The sequence below is a fragment of the Eleutherodactylus coqui genome, chromosome 10 (genome assembly GCF_035609145.1).
Source record: "Eleutherodactylus coqui strain aEleCoq1 chromosome 10, aEleCoq1.hap1, whole genome shotgun sequence".
In the NCBI taxonomy this organism is placed as follows: domain Eukaryota; kingdom Metazoa; phylum Chordata; class Amphibia; order Anura; family Eleutherodactylidae; genus Eleutherodactylus; species Eleutherodactylus coqui.
The window spans coordinates 28,855,202-28,870,831 of record NC_089846.1 but is presented as its reverse complement, the minus strand read 5'-3'; the positions used below and the strand labels follow the sequence as shown (position 1 = coordinate 28,870,831).

General features: G+C 44.1%; 1 protein-coding gene across 1 annotated transcript in view; it reads right to left on the bottom strand.

The window, feature by feature from the left end:
• ARPC5L (actin related protein 2/3 complex subunit 5 like) overlaps positions 1-15,630 on the bottom strand; it is a 51,414-nt gene that overhangs the window by 4,121 nt on the left and 31,663 nt on the right. The window contains exons 2-3 of the mRNA XM_066580741.1: positions 1,396-1,468; positions 325-501 (exon numbers count right to left, since the gene is read on the bottom strand). Of these exons, the coding sequence (XP_066436838.1) occupies positions 325-501; positions 1,396-1,468 (250 nt within the window). The remainder of the gene's footprint in view (positions 1-324; positions 502-1,395; positions 1,469-15,630) is intronic.

The window sequence follows — 15,630 nt, the reverse complement described above, 5'->3', positions numbered from 1 at the left end:
CATGGTGTGCAAGGTGCGCAAAATGCAGTGCGAGGTTTCCTATAGAAAACAATGGGAAACATCTGCCAATAAGGCACAAAAATGCCTTCCATCCACTTGAAAATTGCACGTTCCCAAGCGCGATACTGGGCCAAACGTCACAGCCCAATATAGTAAACTACATTAAGCACCACATGTAGACACAATTGGTCTTTCCCCCATTAATGCTTCTGGGGGAGTGTAACCCATCTGCAGCATGCGAAATGTTCCCCCAATGACAAGGACTAGGCTTTGCTATTTGACAAGTAGTGAGGTTTCTTTGCTATGCATTTCTCGGTGTCATACCTTTTCGTGCCACTGTAGCAATATAGCACTGCTGTTCTCTGTGGGCTTTTCAAACCCCTTGTAGATATATTTCATTAGCAGGTCGATCCCACTTCGATCCAGTGTTTTTACCGCTTGCTCAATCTCGTTGCTTTTAAACGATGTCAGGACCTTCAGTACGATTGCCTGGGTACGTTCCTGCGGACAGAAAGCGGCACACCTCAGTAAGGACAGTAAGAAGTCACCACGTTGTTCATGTTACAACCTGCAAGTCTCATCAGCGACATGTCAGTATATAAAGTGGTACGCATCAGGGAACAAAGTGTGATGTCAATAGACCTTACTAATCACCTTTGTCCTAAGATCTTTGCTTGCTGTCAGTGAACAGAAACACACTTCAGAGGTTGTAAACCAGTCTTAAACATACACTCAGGTACAGGCATCTTAAAGGAAAGAATGTAGCAATAAAAGGTGTATTCCGGGATTTTGATGACCTATCAATCAAACTCATGGGAGCTATACCCAATGGCAATGGAGCTCCCAACGTCCAGCCCGCTGGAGTGAGTGCAGAAGCTGAGATCAGCTGTGGACCCACGCTGATCAACTACTGTTGACCTATCCTGATAGGTCATCAATACTACAAGGAGTTAAAAGCCCAGAATACCCCCTTAAAAGCCCAGAATACCCCCTTAAGTTTATTGGAGCTCTCTCGTTAAGCGATGCGACTGCAATGCGACTTTAACATTAGAAAATAAGTCCTAGCTGCACTCCATAAGGGGGGGGAAGGATTACCCAGCAGGCTTGGTCCGGTCCCCTCGCTGTTCTTCCTGGTTGCAGGATTCATAAATCCCACCCCCATGCAGCGCTCGATGAACCAATGCGATGGCTGCGATTAGTTCATCCAGTGCTGCATTGATTGGCTGAACCGATCAGTATATTCATGGATACCGGTCACTTGAGTCCAAAAAGAGTGGGACATCCTACCTGCCACCATGCAGGAAAAGCTGGGTGACATCAGCTGCGGCAATAGTGATCAAACCAAAACAGATGGACTGATGGCTGTTGGAGCAGTGGAGACATTGCAGGACTCACCTTAACTATTTGGTTTTTGGAGTTGACAGGAGAGTTCCGGAAGACGGCGTGGAAGGCTCGGAGCAGGTCCCCTGTACACAGCGCTGTTAAGGACAATAGAGAGTAACGACAGACGCCCCCGGCTGGGGCTCAGAGTACAGACAAGCGTTACTTTGTATTCAGGAGTGATTCATATGTCTACAATGTCACCTTCCCAGGAGATGCCGACCTCAGGAGGTCACCGGTGTCCTCTATACTTCTATAGGGGATGACACCGCACACAGTTGTGGAAATGCACTTATTCAGTTGGGCCGACTGGTCAATCAGGTATCTGAGTAACAGCGGGACTGTAATGGCGAATATATTGTCCCCAAATCTTCCAGATAATAACTGAAGATTAACAATCTGACAACAGGATTCTAAGCATATGCTCACACACTGCGGATTGCCAAAACAAGTATGCATCAAGCGTGGATTTTAGTATGGATAGTTCAGCAATCGTTAATTGGCGGAGGTCTGCCACTTGGGATCCCCAACAAATCGGCTGATATTGGGCCCACTGTCCGTGCAGACAGCTCTGTCTGGAGTGCAGTGGTCCAGGTTGGTAATGCAGGCACAGCTCCCCTTAAAATCAACATGTGAACAGAGCTATCTTCCAGGTCCGGCAAACACCTGATCTTTGGGAAAGCCAGGGGGCGGACCCACAAGGATCAACAGTTGATGACCTATCCTGAGGATAAAGGTACCTTTACACGGGACGACTGTCGTTCACAGAATGGAGATGGAGCGGGCCTGGGATCTCTTCAGACCACCCGCCTCCATTCACTGCAGACAGGCATCTGCTGACACATAGATGACTGCCTGCTTACACAAGCCAATAGTTGCTTGGTTTTTTAGGCGAGCAAAAAACCAAACAACTCCGATGAGTTAGCGATTTCCCGCTCCGTGTCCTGTTGGTGGCCGTGTGTTAACGGGACTATCACCCAAATTACCCATTTCCAGCGATTATTTGGCTGATAACCACTCCATGTAAAGATACCTCAGGTCATCAATAGTTAGGCGGAAAACCCCTTTATGTAGGTGGAAATGCTGTTTAGTTAACATACATAGGCGCCGGCCCTCCTTCTCTTGAGCGGGTGAGCATTCCTACGCCAAGTACACCCCTACTTAAAGGGACTCCGTTACCTACGTTTACCCTATAAGCTCAACATTGATTGGGCAATGGCCAACTGCACCGCATACAATGAAGTACTAGCGACTATTCGACAAGTATTTTAAAAAGGTCCAACTTCTTTCCATAATGAGACGGTCTGTTATCAGCCAACAAAAACAATTGTGCATTAACCCTTTCTAATTCAGTGTCCGACACTGAGATTTCCCTGCATAGCTCCCGAATCAGGTGAGGTCTGACATGTTTCTAGGTTACACATACACATATATTACACACAATGCAATTTTCAGCCAACGCAATATGGCACACGGTCAGCCGTTTTACCTGCTGCCGGAGAATGCAAACTGCCCGTTTGGTACGACTTGGGTTCGTCACCTACTGCCATACTGCCGGGGTGTTACTATATATGATGGGGACAGTGGAGAGTGCTGGCGATTCTTCTATAAGCACTTCCATACATATAGTGCCTGCGCCATATCTGCTCCTACTTATCGCCAACTGACACGCGTTCTTATAAACGTGTAGAAACATTTCCTTCTGCCTGAAAACTCTCCAGATCATGGAAACAGCGAGGAGGACTTCCCGGAAAGGGAGATTAGTCTTGGATGGGTTTCCAGCTCCCTTTCTGCCAGCTTCCATGAGCGGATACGCCTGCCAGCGGACAATAACCGGGAGCGTGCGGCACTTGCAGCAAATAAGCCGCTTCATCACGGCAGGCGCCATCATGCCCGTCGTTGGGTTCTCATTTCTGGCCAAATCCAGAGAGTGAGCAGAAAGCGCTGAACTTCTACTAGGAATGTCCGCAGAGTAACGGCATGATTCATCTGACGGCCATAACAGGCTTATAAAGAGGCGGTAATTTTTATTTTTTTTTACTAAATCTTGAATTGCATGGAGAGCAGACATTATAGGGCCGCTGCAGTAGCCGGGCGGTATTCATGTAGGACCGTCAAAACGGCACATTACTGCTGCAGTATCCAATGCGGTAAAATCTGCAACTGCAGCAAAAACCCGCATGCCTTCCCTGATGCGATTCTGACTGCACCATATGACTACGGCCTACCTTGGAATCTCCATTTATACTTTTGAAGGCATCCTTAAAGGGTATGCCCACCAGTCCTACTTTTGGAGATTCCAAATAGAATGATACTTAGCCGGGGGTGTTTACCACTTGTAACCCCCACCGATCACACGCTTGCTGGGCCTCTGTTGGAGTGTATGGAGCCGGAAGCATGCAGCCCAGGTTGGTGTTGAAGGCACTGTTCGCATTGATCAGCAGGGTCACAAGTGGAGCACCACCTCCAAATCAACTATTGACCTATTCTGAGGAGAAGTCATCAGTAGTTCAGATGTGGACGAGCCCTTTAAGTAACTTGCAAGTAGTTCGTGATTCTGAGTTCCAGCCTATATTATGGTTGATGTGCGCACTGAAGACTTTTACCACAATTCACTGTGGTTTGTGTTCATGTAATAACTGTGGTAAGGTAGCTTGCTTTTTTCCGGTACCCTTTAAACAGCCCATCAACTGTGCCATCTGAATCCAGTCTTCTAGTTCAGAGCTGCATTCCCAATTCTGCTTATTGTTAGACCCACTAACAGCTTATTAGCGCTCCAATAAATACTATATAGTTAGATTTTACTACAAAAGTGGTTAAGTAAAGGCTACAATTACACTACGGCTGGTCGGGGTGCGGTACGCTCTGTACACCTTGAACCAGCAAGACAGATGAGCAGATTCCAGCAGAATTATGAATGCAGCTCCGACAGAATCAGTGCAAGTAATAAGTAATGCAATACATTTCCGAAATGACTCAACTTTTTCTTTATGTAAAATTATCTTAAAAGGTGGACATACACTTAGGCTACAGGCACACGTGGCCCATTAGCTGGGAATCTTCCAATGGCAATTCTGCAATGCAGGGCGAAACGCGCATTGTATGCCAGTCTGCGAGCGGTCTGATTTACATGCACTGGCAGGTCCACCATATGGGCAGGGATGGGCCATGCGATAAGTTTTGTTTTCACGCAGATGGATCAATGTTCATAGCCTTACATTGGGGCTGTGTGCGGTCCATGGATTAACACGGACGGCACGCGGCCGCGAATACACAAGTGTGTGGACCGAGTGTAGCGCCAGCAAAGTACAGATTCTTAAAACTTCATTTACACATTGTAGAAGTTTTCCCGCACAGAAAATGATTTGCGATGCGGACTTTGGTATCCACAGTATGTTACATCTTTCTGCGGATTTACTACACAGATTTCACCCTTTGCTGCAAATCAATCAGTGTGAAGCTGCTGCAGAAAAGCTGCATCAAATCCAACCCAGCACAGGTAGATGCAAATATCCATCCATCCTAAAGATAGGCTAAAGCCGGCTGTCCACGGGCATTGCGATATCCAATTGGTCCTTATAGTACAAAATAGGCTGCTCTTTAAGGCTAACTTCACACGGACGAGCGCGATATGGGGTCGTTGATTCCCGCCCCTGTATCGCACTCCCCGCCATGTGAAATCTCCATGGATGCGAGGTGGTATCATCTGAAAATATCTTTGGGGATGCGGGGATCCTCCGGCGCGGCTGTGCCGGACGCCGCAGAGGTTCCTGGATTTCTCCCATTGTTTTCAATAGCACCGCTGCTGTTGCTGTCAGCCCCATTGAAAAACAATGGGGTTGCGATGCAAGAGCGCATGCAAGATGGAACATGATGTGATTTGTTTTTTTGCATGGTGTGGCATCGTGGTGCCACGCAGGAAATAATCGCCCATGTATATGCCCCCATTCAAAAGAATAGGGTTCATATTTGTGCATCTCGCGATTTTCACGCCAGTGTGAAGGCAACCAAGGGGCTAAAGACGAATAACTCTGGATCCCGTATTGTGCCAATGGGGCAGATGCTGACCGTTAACCCCCGTGTGTCACACACAGCTAGGACCCCCTGACTGGATAGGAAACGTCCATTACTGGAGCACACAGATATACACATTTGTACCTTCCTTTGGGATATTAGGAAACAGACGATCATTTTGGGAGTTCCAATTAAACAGGACTAACTTGTTCGCCACGTTTATCCACAGGATAAACAATCGCACTGCACCCATATAAACACATCTGTCATTACAAGACACTGGCGGAGAGAGCATCGGGCAGCACGGCGGGTACACAACACTACAATCCGGGTCAAGGTTCTTCCACAGAGTCGGAGACCAAGTCCAAATATCTAGAATCACATGGCTCCAAAATAACGGAGATGCCAAGAGATTTCTAGAAGGCAGTTGTAAGAGGAATGAAGGACAAGGTGGCTGTGAAGACCACTGATCTTCTCCAAGAGATGGCTAAGGAGATGTTCACATTTGTGTTGCAGAGGTCAAGGCCAGAATCCCTAAAAAGCCTCTCAGTCCAATGCAGGTCCCTCACCCCCCCCAATGTCCCCCACCATAGCTGCAGTTCCAAAAGTCGCTGCAGTGGTCACACTTGACCGCTCAGCCAATAACAGGCTTCAGCAGTCATGTGCTATTCAAGGCATTATTACTGCTGAAGCCTGTGATTGGCTGAGTGGTGAAAGGCTCGTGATGGCTCCTGTGCTCGGTCAAGGGGAGAGAATGGCATTTCTATAGTTAATTGTACTACATTCCTAGAGTGTTTTCAGTCCTAGAACCCTTTAAGGTCCCCTGTCCACGACCGTGAATTCGCCGACGGTAAATCACCTGCGAATCACACAGGCTGGAGCAGGTGAAGCTTTCCATAGTGTTGGGCATGCTGCAAATTGCCCCAATTCTCCGTGGTCAGCCTATTAGATAGGGCTTGACTGGCGGAGATTCGGTGTTGGCTCCTGCTCCCGGGCGGGACTTCGCAACGCCCGTGGACAGCCGTCCTAAAGCGGTTGTTCACTTGTCAACTATTGATGACCTACCCTCAGGATAGAACATCGATAGTTAATGGCAATCAGCCGTTTACCCTGTCAATGTGTATGGAGCCAGAAGCTGACAGCTGCGTACCCCTTCCAACTACGTTCATGCAATTACATGCAGTAAACGAACTGAATGCAATTCAGCTGATTATTATTGATTGAAACAGTGCTGGGACTTCCTGCTGGTAGAGAGGAGGTGAGAGCTGCAGCTAAAGTATCACTAGGTTTGTATGTGTGTGCAACCCTTTTAACACAAGGGTACAGCGATGGTATATTTTTTTCATCCTCTTTTCAAAGTGTTGGTAATGAAGAAGGACCTGGGACTTGTTCTCGTAGATTTTAGACTGATGTTATTGTGAATTTGGCCATACAATCGGGCCACAATCAATATCAATAGGAACGCATATTGCACAAGAATAGTCCACTTATTAACATTATACCTAATGTTACACATAGGACCTGGCTTTCAAATGCAAACAATAATGCCTCAGTATCTTACAATGACTTAAATAACAGAAAACCCGTTTCTAACCGTTTCCTGATGGTTTGGTTACCATGAAACCTCGACTTGGACACCTACAGTCTTATTAATAGCCTGCAGCAACAGCATGGTTAACGTATTGTAAGAAGAAGAAAGACTTGGAAGGATGAAATCTACTTTGCTTGTAATGATTTGGAGCACAGGATGATTCTGCAGCTTTTGATAATAAGAATTAAATAAAAGCTGTCACTTTTTTGCTGACAATGAAAAGCTGTAGCTGACCTAATAAAAGCAACCGGAATTCGGAAGACAGGATTGCACACACTTCTAGAACTCGCAAAAGTTTGCAAAGGCTTTTATCAGGGATGCGTCAGATGTTCACAGTATAGCCAAGCAACGTTTCGGGCAGAATAGTAGCCCTTCATCAAGCAAAGAGTGAAAACATTAGTGTCCGGCGTAGAGTAAGGCCGAACGCACATGGCCGGGTCGGATTCCGGTGCCCCCTGCATACCGTGTCCACAGGGTTTCTTCATCTGTAAAGCGGATGCGCAGTACAGATGACGCCGCGCCGTCACTAGGCAATGATGCGGATTCCGCCATCCACCTGCAGCTATCACTGCAGATTGGACGGCTTCCATTGCCTACAATAGAAGCCGTCCTCGCAGAAATCGCGCTAAAATAGAATATGCTGCAAATTTCCTTCCACAAGCAGAAAATCACTATTGATTTCCGCTCGTGGACATGTGAAAGCGTCTTTTGCTTAGCATGTCTTTGGGCAGTATTTGATGTGGAATCCGGAGGGGGATAGTGAGGGTGTTCAATAGAGTGGAACAGGTTACCACGGGAGGTGGTGAGCTCTCCTTCAATGGAAGTGTTCATACAAAGGCTGGACAGACCTCTGTCTGGGATGATTTAGTGAATCCTGCACTGAGCAGGGGGCTGAACCCGATGACCCTGGAGGTCCCTTCCAACTCTACCAGTCTAGGATTCTATGATAAGTGAATAAATAGGAAGCTGCAATACCAGACGCAGCCTTTGGATAAGCGTGGCACTACTTCGGATAAAAAAAGCAAACTTTTTTTCAAATCCGTTACAAGCGCTTTAACTTATGCAGCATCACAAATTCAAAGTGGCTTTGAGGGAAATCAGAAATAATATGCAAAGATATAATCAAGAAGTCAGAAATTCACAGCAAGGATGTTATGTTCCTCAATCAGGGGATCCCACCTTGTTCAGATTAGACGTTCTCCACAGAGCGACAGAATCTATTAAGAATTCCTCTTTATTGTACCAAATAAGGATGTTTTACCCCATAATATGTATATAGTGTTTGGCACAATAAGGAATATTTCAGTAGTTCTGTCGTACTGCTCTTTACATCCAACATAAAAGTGTGATCTCGGCAGTTATGGATTCATTTTCTAGTCAATTTCTCAGTCTGTATGACGCTGTTACATAGGACCTGTCTGTACAGGGGACACAGTCATTCCTGTCACATCTACTGATGACTGTCACACAGCTATGATAGAGGAGAAAACAGCTCCTCCTCCTGACTGTATACTTATAGTCTGTAGTATATTTAGAATTCTACAAGCAGCTAATGATAATTAAACTGCCTCCACTGCAGAAAGCAATGCTATGCTGATGCATCATGGGATAGATGTGAAAGGGAGACGAAAAACTTTCAGCATAGAGATGGTGGCTGATGAGGGGGGCTGCACTGCAGGGAAGTGACTGCAGTACACAGAGGAGACCTGCAGAGTGTGACAGGGAGTCAGGTGAAGGGGGCGGAGATGGAAAAATGTGTTTTCTCCGACCTAGCCCTTTAAATACAAAAAAAAAAAAAAAAGTACTCCACTAAAACAGCTTCCCCATTGTGACGAGGGGAAAATTCCAACCACTAATTAACCACAAGGCTTCATTCACACAGCAGCCCCAAGAGCCTTTCTCTATCAGGTCTGAAAGTAAAAATAAGAACTCGGCTACACAAGTTACTACAGAGGCGAGGGCTGTTTATAGAAAGTTAGCGAACACAGAAACTTTCTTCCCCAATTCCGCGCCTCCTACTGGGATTTCATGCACCTTCATATCATAAAGCCCCCTCACACACGCTATGCAGAATACTAAACCTCAAGCACTGCCAATGATCAACGTCTGTCCATGGGGCATCGGTCACCAGAAAGACATTATTTATAATTGGCCTAATAAAAATAACTCATGTCTACATCTGAATCCACTAAATGACCCCAATATGGAAAACTCCGAAAAGTATGACATATTTGAAAAGTTAAAAGGGTTCTACGCAGAGAACACCCCGTTTGTGATCTGGTTATTGGCGAGGGACCCTTCCAAGTATCTTGCTGTGACCCCCAGCAATCAGCTGTAATCTGTAAAGTAACCTGTAAAGGGCGCTTTTACACGGAACGATTATTATTCAGGTTATTGTTGGATTGCGCAAATCTGAAGGATAATCGTTGGTAAGCGCTGCCAGGCAGACATACAAATCAAAAGACGATTGGCCCGTGTAAACATCTTCGAGCGAATGCCCGTTTACTGTGTATGCGGGCGGCTGGAAGCGATCTCCGGCACGCTCCCCCTCCATTCACTAAGTGATCATCGCTCGTACAACTGTTGGACGTCTCCTGCAAAAGTATACTAAGTGTTTAATTTCACAGCAGCACCTCCACAGGAGACACAAAGTATTACAGAGGCCAATTAGTAAGTTGCCTGTGTAATGCAGGACAGTACGGGTCCTCCAGAGAGGCACACCGTGTAGATCTTGTCAAGCAATGAGGATCTTTCTATCTTTTCAAAACTCCCTAATAGGATAAATTAAAATGTTCTCAATTAAACGATTGTTTAAACAAGTGAAAATGAACAATAAGTGTTCGGTTTAAATGTGAGCCAATGAGTGGATGAAAAAAAACCTTTCACTTTTCATTTGCCGTTCAGTTTCAGCCGGCATAAAAATCATAGTCGACTCGTTCACTTTTCATTGCACTTAAACACTCCCGCTCAGTATGGTACATAGGAATGGGAACACAAATGATTGTCAATGATGATCTGCCCGTCTAAACAGGCTGCACGAATTAGCGGTGACATCACTCACTCGTTCAAATGAGAATCGGCTCATCTAAAAGGGGCGTAAGTTGGTGCGAAAGGTCGGGTAAGGCAAAGCACAAGGAGTTTTTCTCACAAGCTTACGTCATAAATTTCTGTCACTTTCTGAAGCGAGATGACTTTATATGTGTATCACCGAGGGAACCACTAAATAATACTAAAATATAACTTTTATTATTTCAAAATTAAAATATTTACGATAAGAGCGTGGTCAAATCTTAGATAAATGTTGTGCCTATAGTGACCACATGGCACAATATGTTTAGAATATGCTCCTTGGATAAATAGGAAAATTCATAGACTGTACTGACATATACAGGTGACTCGATCTCAATACCACCATCAATAGTCACTTAGTGCATATATACTGTATATCACCAGCTTAGTGCACTATTTTATTTATTCCCACACACTGGTAATAGAATATTTTATATTCAATACGTGAAACAGATACCAGTAAATGATACACCCTAGAGTGACCGGGTAGGTTAAATGTACCCTTATATCCACTACCTTCAAATATACCTATATTTCTCTATAGCGTTTCCAATTGCCAAAGGCCATATTGGGTCATATGCACCAAACGGTATCAAGTGCTGTATGATTGCATCCACCGTAATGTGTGAAGGCTAGAAGATGATATTATACTTCCTTGGTAAGATAAGATGAAAAGGAATGGTATATTAGTGTGGAAATAGTACCAAATTTAAAGTCCAACACTAGAGGTTTGAGAAATTCAGCATTGGAGTATAAACAGTCTATTATCCAAGGTGTCAGTTCACTACAACTTAGATCACTGACGATTGCATTATGCTGCTTGTAAGTGCTTATACTGATTTTTATTATTTTATTGACATCAGTAAAGCACTATGTGGTTACAACAGTGATGTCCTAAAGTCATGTCACTATGAATATACGGACAGACTAGGTCAGTCTTACTGTTTAATAGTCGCTTTAGAGGAAGTGTCATGTATAAGGCGGAACTAGTTTGAGGTCCCAATATGCCTTAATGACCAATTACCTCACAACTATGCCTGATACTTAGATTGCATCATAAATAGTAATTAGCCCAGAAAAATGCACTGCTGTGTATAGACCTCGGCTTTCTGCCTATTAAAGGTCACTTAATTCAGTGCTCAATCACAAACGTCACCATCAACGCGTTTCAACAGCTCACGTAATTAAGCTGTATCATCAGGACGGTATTGAATACAGCAATCACAAAGTGAATTGCATGCAAATAGTTTGCCTGAGTATTTGTGCAGTCATTAAAGCTCCTGGCAAAGTATTGGTGCAGTTCTTGATGTATAAAACTGCACCACTAGAACAATTTTAGGCTAAGTATTCGTGCAGTCATTAATGGCTGTGACCGCATTATGTTAGAACGATTTTAGGCTAAGTATTAGTGCAGTCATTGATGACTAAGACTGCACTAAGAGGCTTGTGTAGCAGAGTGAGGTGAACAGCCTGTCAGGCTGAACACAAATGAGCAGCAATGGTCAGTAGCCCGTTGACAGGGCTTATAAAGGCTAAACCACGCCTTCCTGTATGGGGGGCTCGTCTCCGCTCAGCCAATCAGCTTAATATATCATCCGGCTCCATTTAACCGAGATCTCGCGATAGTTGAGATCCCGCGCATGCGCAGATCTGCCGCGCGTCCATGACTGCCAACCAACGCCAACCAGGCACCGGAAGACGCAGCGGCATCAGGATACATCGCCAGACCTGCGCATGTGAAGCACAAGACAAAGCGGGGCATAGATCAGCCCAGAACAGGACAATAACAGTTTAGGTGTTAGAAATAAAGATTATGGGAAATAGATAAGATGTATAAGAAATGTATACCGGACATATTCTATGTAAAGAAGGTAAGTATGATAAAGGACTATTTTCAGACATCCTCATTATTGACAACATATAGGTGGACTATATTTAGATATTATATATATACCACTCTCTTGTCCGCTCAGGTCATATAGCAACATGAAAAAATGTGCATATGATTATTATAGTGCAACAGCATTAACAGCCTACAGTACAATATTTGGATACAGCATATGTATGAAAATGACACTCATCTAATAAGATCACCATAAGTGTCAATGATGCATTAGAGAAACTGACAAGGCTTACATTAAATGCGGAATGATAACTTGTTCGCACTATACCAGACTATAACTAATGCCATTAGAGGATGGTGTAAAGGACCAGTGGCCACATAAACAGCATTACATATTGCAAACAACCAATTCAATACGGGCAATGAATAGCAATTAGTAATTTTGATCTTATAGACCACTGCTACATTAATGAATGGAGGAACTAGAGATATAAAAGCTCCATAGATGATATTACACCATAGCAATAGTCCAGTTAAATAAAAGCGGCGAATGATAATTGATCATTTAGGCCCTTAGGGCTGCAACAGTCCAATCGGTGAATCCATCGTGTCTCCTTTTGTAACAATATTTTGTCTATATTGCCCCTTCTTCCATTGGGTCTAATGATTTCAATTCCTTGGAACCTGATACAATCTGGGTCATTATTATGCACGTCCCGTACATGTAAAGCAAGGCTTGTTTTATCACCACGATTGACATTCCCTATGTGTTCCAAAATACGTCTACGTAATTGGCGGATGGTTTTGCCTACGTAGTCAAGTGGGCAGGGGCAAGTGGCTTTGTATACTACGCCACTGGATCTGCAGTTAATAAAGTCTTTTATTTGGTACACCATGCCAGTAGTGGAGCTGATGAAATTGCCACCGCGGTTTATGTATTTACAGGCCTTGCATCCTGTACACCTGAATGTGCCCTTAGGTGGATTGGAACCAAGCCATGTTTTAGTGGGGGACTGTGCTGAAAAATGGCTGTGAACCAGCCGATCCCTGAGATTGCGTCCCCGCTTATATGTGATGAGAGGTTTGTTTGGAAGATGTTCCACTAGGTCCGAATCTTTACACAAAATATGCCAGTATCTACTCAAAATCTGTCTAACTTCAATGGATTGATCGTCATAAGTACCAATAATACGGATCTTGGCATCACTGTCATTTCTCTTTCTTGGTTTTAAACAGTCTTCCCTTTTAACACTCTTGACATATGCACTGGCCTTTTCCACTACCTCCACAGGGTATCCTCGATTAGTGAATCTAAGGCTCATCTCCTGGGATTTGGTGAGGAAGTCACTGTCCGACGAACAATTACGCCGTGTCCGAATTAACTGTCCCTTAGGTATACCCCGCTTAAGGGAGATCGGGTGGTGACTTTGCCAGTGCAACAGAGTGTTAGTCGCTGTCGATTTACGAAATATCGACGTTTGCAATGATCCGTTAGGTAATTTGGTTATGGCGAGATCCAAAAAAGTGATCTGATGAGAGTCAATTTCGGCCGTGAAGTACAGTCCCAGATCGTTGTTGTTCAGGTGACTCACAAATCTTTTAAAGTCATCAATTTCACCTGTCCAGAGAATAAGCACATCATCAATAAAGCGGACCCAAAGATCAATAAATGGTGTCCAGGTCACATTGTCCTCACTAAACACGGTGGTTTCCTCCCACCAGCCCAGGTACAGGTTGGCATAGCTGGGGGCACATGGGCTCCCCATAGCCGTGCCCCTGAGCTGGTGGAAGTACCTCCCCTCAAACAGGAAGTAGTTTTTCGTGAGGACAAAGGACAGCAGGGTCGTCAGAAACTTATTATGTTCTTTAAGGTGTGTGCCTCTCTGGTTCAAATAGTAGTCTACGGCTTTAAGTCCACCATTGTGTGGTATCGAACTGTACAAAGCCTCAACGTTGAGGCTAGCCAGTTTCGTATTTGGTGATAGAACTATATCCTCCAATTTTTTAAGGACATCTGTAGTATCTTTTATATAAGCCGGTAGTGATTCAACAAACGGTCTTAGTGCAATGTCTAGGTACGTACTTACACCTTGCGTTAGGCTATCATTGCCTGCAACAATCGGACGGCCTTTCAGTGGATCAAGGCCTTTATGAATTTTCGGTAAACCGTAAAATGTCGCTATTTGGGGCACCGGGGAGTATAAGTATTGAAACTCTTTGTCATCAATCAAGTCATCCTCTTTGGCTTTTGTCAGAATACTTTTAAGTTCAATAAGAAAGGTATCAGTAGGGTCCTCCCTCAGGATCTGATAATTGGATTTATCCAGTAGTATACGAAGACACATAGATCTATAAGTGTCACGATCCATTAATACTATATTGCCCCCCTTATCGGAGGGCTTAATAATTATCGTTTCATCCCTTTCAAGTGTTTGAAGAGCCATCTTTTCAGCATGAGTAAGATTTTGATACTTAAATCTCTTTTCTCTTGACAACTTCTCGAGATCCTCTAATACCATGGTTTCAAAGATCTCTATGTGTGGAGAATCCCCAGATGGGGGTAAGCTCGTATTTTTCAATTTGAGATCTGTGAAAGGGCCTTTACTAGGGTCCCTCATGTTCTCTTTCTCCAAAGCTTCCAGTACTGAAATGGCCTCTAGGTCTTGATGGTCTAGACCTAGCTCTACACACTTTTTTCTATCACGAATGGCAAAGTGTTTTTTCCAGCGCAATTTTCTTAAAAATAGCGCGATATCCTTAGTCCATTCGAAAAGGCAGAATTTGTTAGTAGGGATGAACGACAGACCTTTCTTAATCACCGATTCTTCTAGTTTCGTTAAATTACGTGATGACAAATTTATGACTTGTAGCTCATTCTCATTAGTGATTCCCAAAGCGTCATTTTCGGTATTTTTGATAGATGTTTGTATTGACACTATGTCTGATGGTACGTTGACGTTTCTACCTGACCCCGATTCCGTGTCATGTAATGGGTGATGGGTTGCCCTAAAAAATGACCCTCACTATTATTGCCTCTACCTCTTCCTCTAGTTCTCATCCTCTGACCTCCTCTCCCTCTTCTTCTATCACTATAGCCACCCCTCTTGGAGTAGTCATTGGTGGAGTGTTCACTTTCAGATGAACTGAGTTCACTTTCGGTGAGCGGTCTCACTTCATATGCTCTATTTTCTGTAAAGTCTCGCAGGTCTCTCTGATATTGACTATGTTTACGTTCCTTCAGGAAGCTGGTGTATCTATCAATCGTCAGTTTTAAAGAATTCTCTCTTTTTTCATAGTCAGTTTCAGTAGAGAACTTTTTACCCTCTTTGATTAATTCCTCGAGGGTTCTCCCTGCTTTTTCTAGATTAATTTTTTCCTCTTCTAAAAGGAGATTCATCAATCTAAGCGAGCTATCAGTGGACTCTTTTTGCCATTTACTCATAAATTCCATCGTTCGCAACTTGGGAGGGGGCATTAGATGGATTCTGAGGCCTCTGGGTACGATTTTATTCTCCAGATAATTTGTGAGGGCCTGCACCTCCCACCATACCTTAACAAAGTCTTTATAAGCTCTTGTTATGTTCTTAAAGGCCTGATTCAAGGAAGTAATTTGTAATGACGTATCCATTTCCCTGTCTGAGAACACCATTTTGGCCTCCATAAGCCAGGAGGCTGTGTTAATAGTATTGGATAAAAAACCTGTCATTCTTAATCAAAATTAGTCACCGAGACA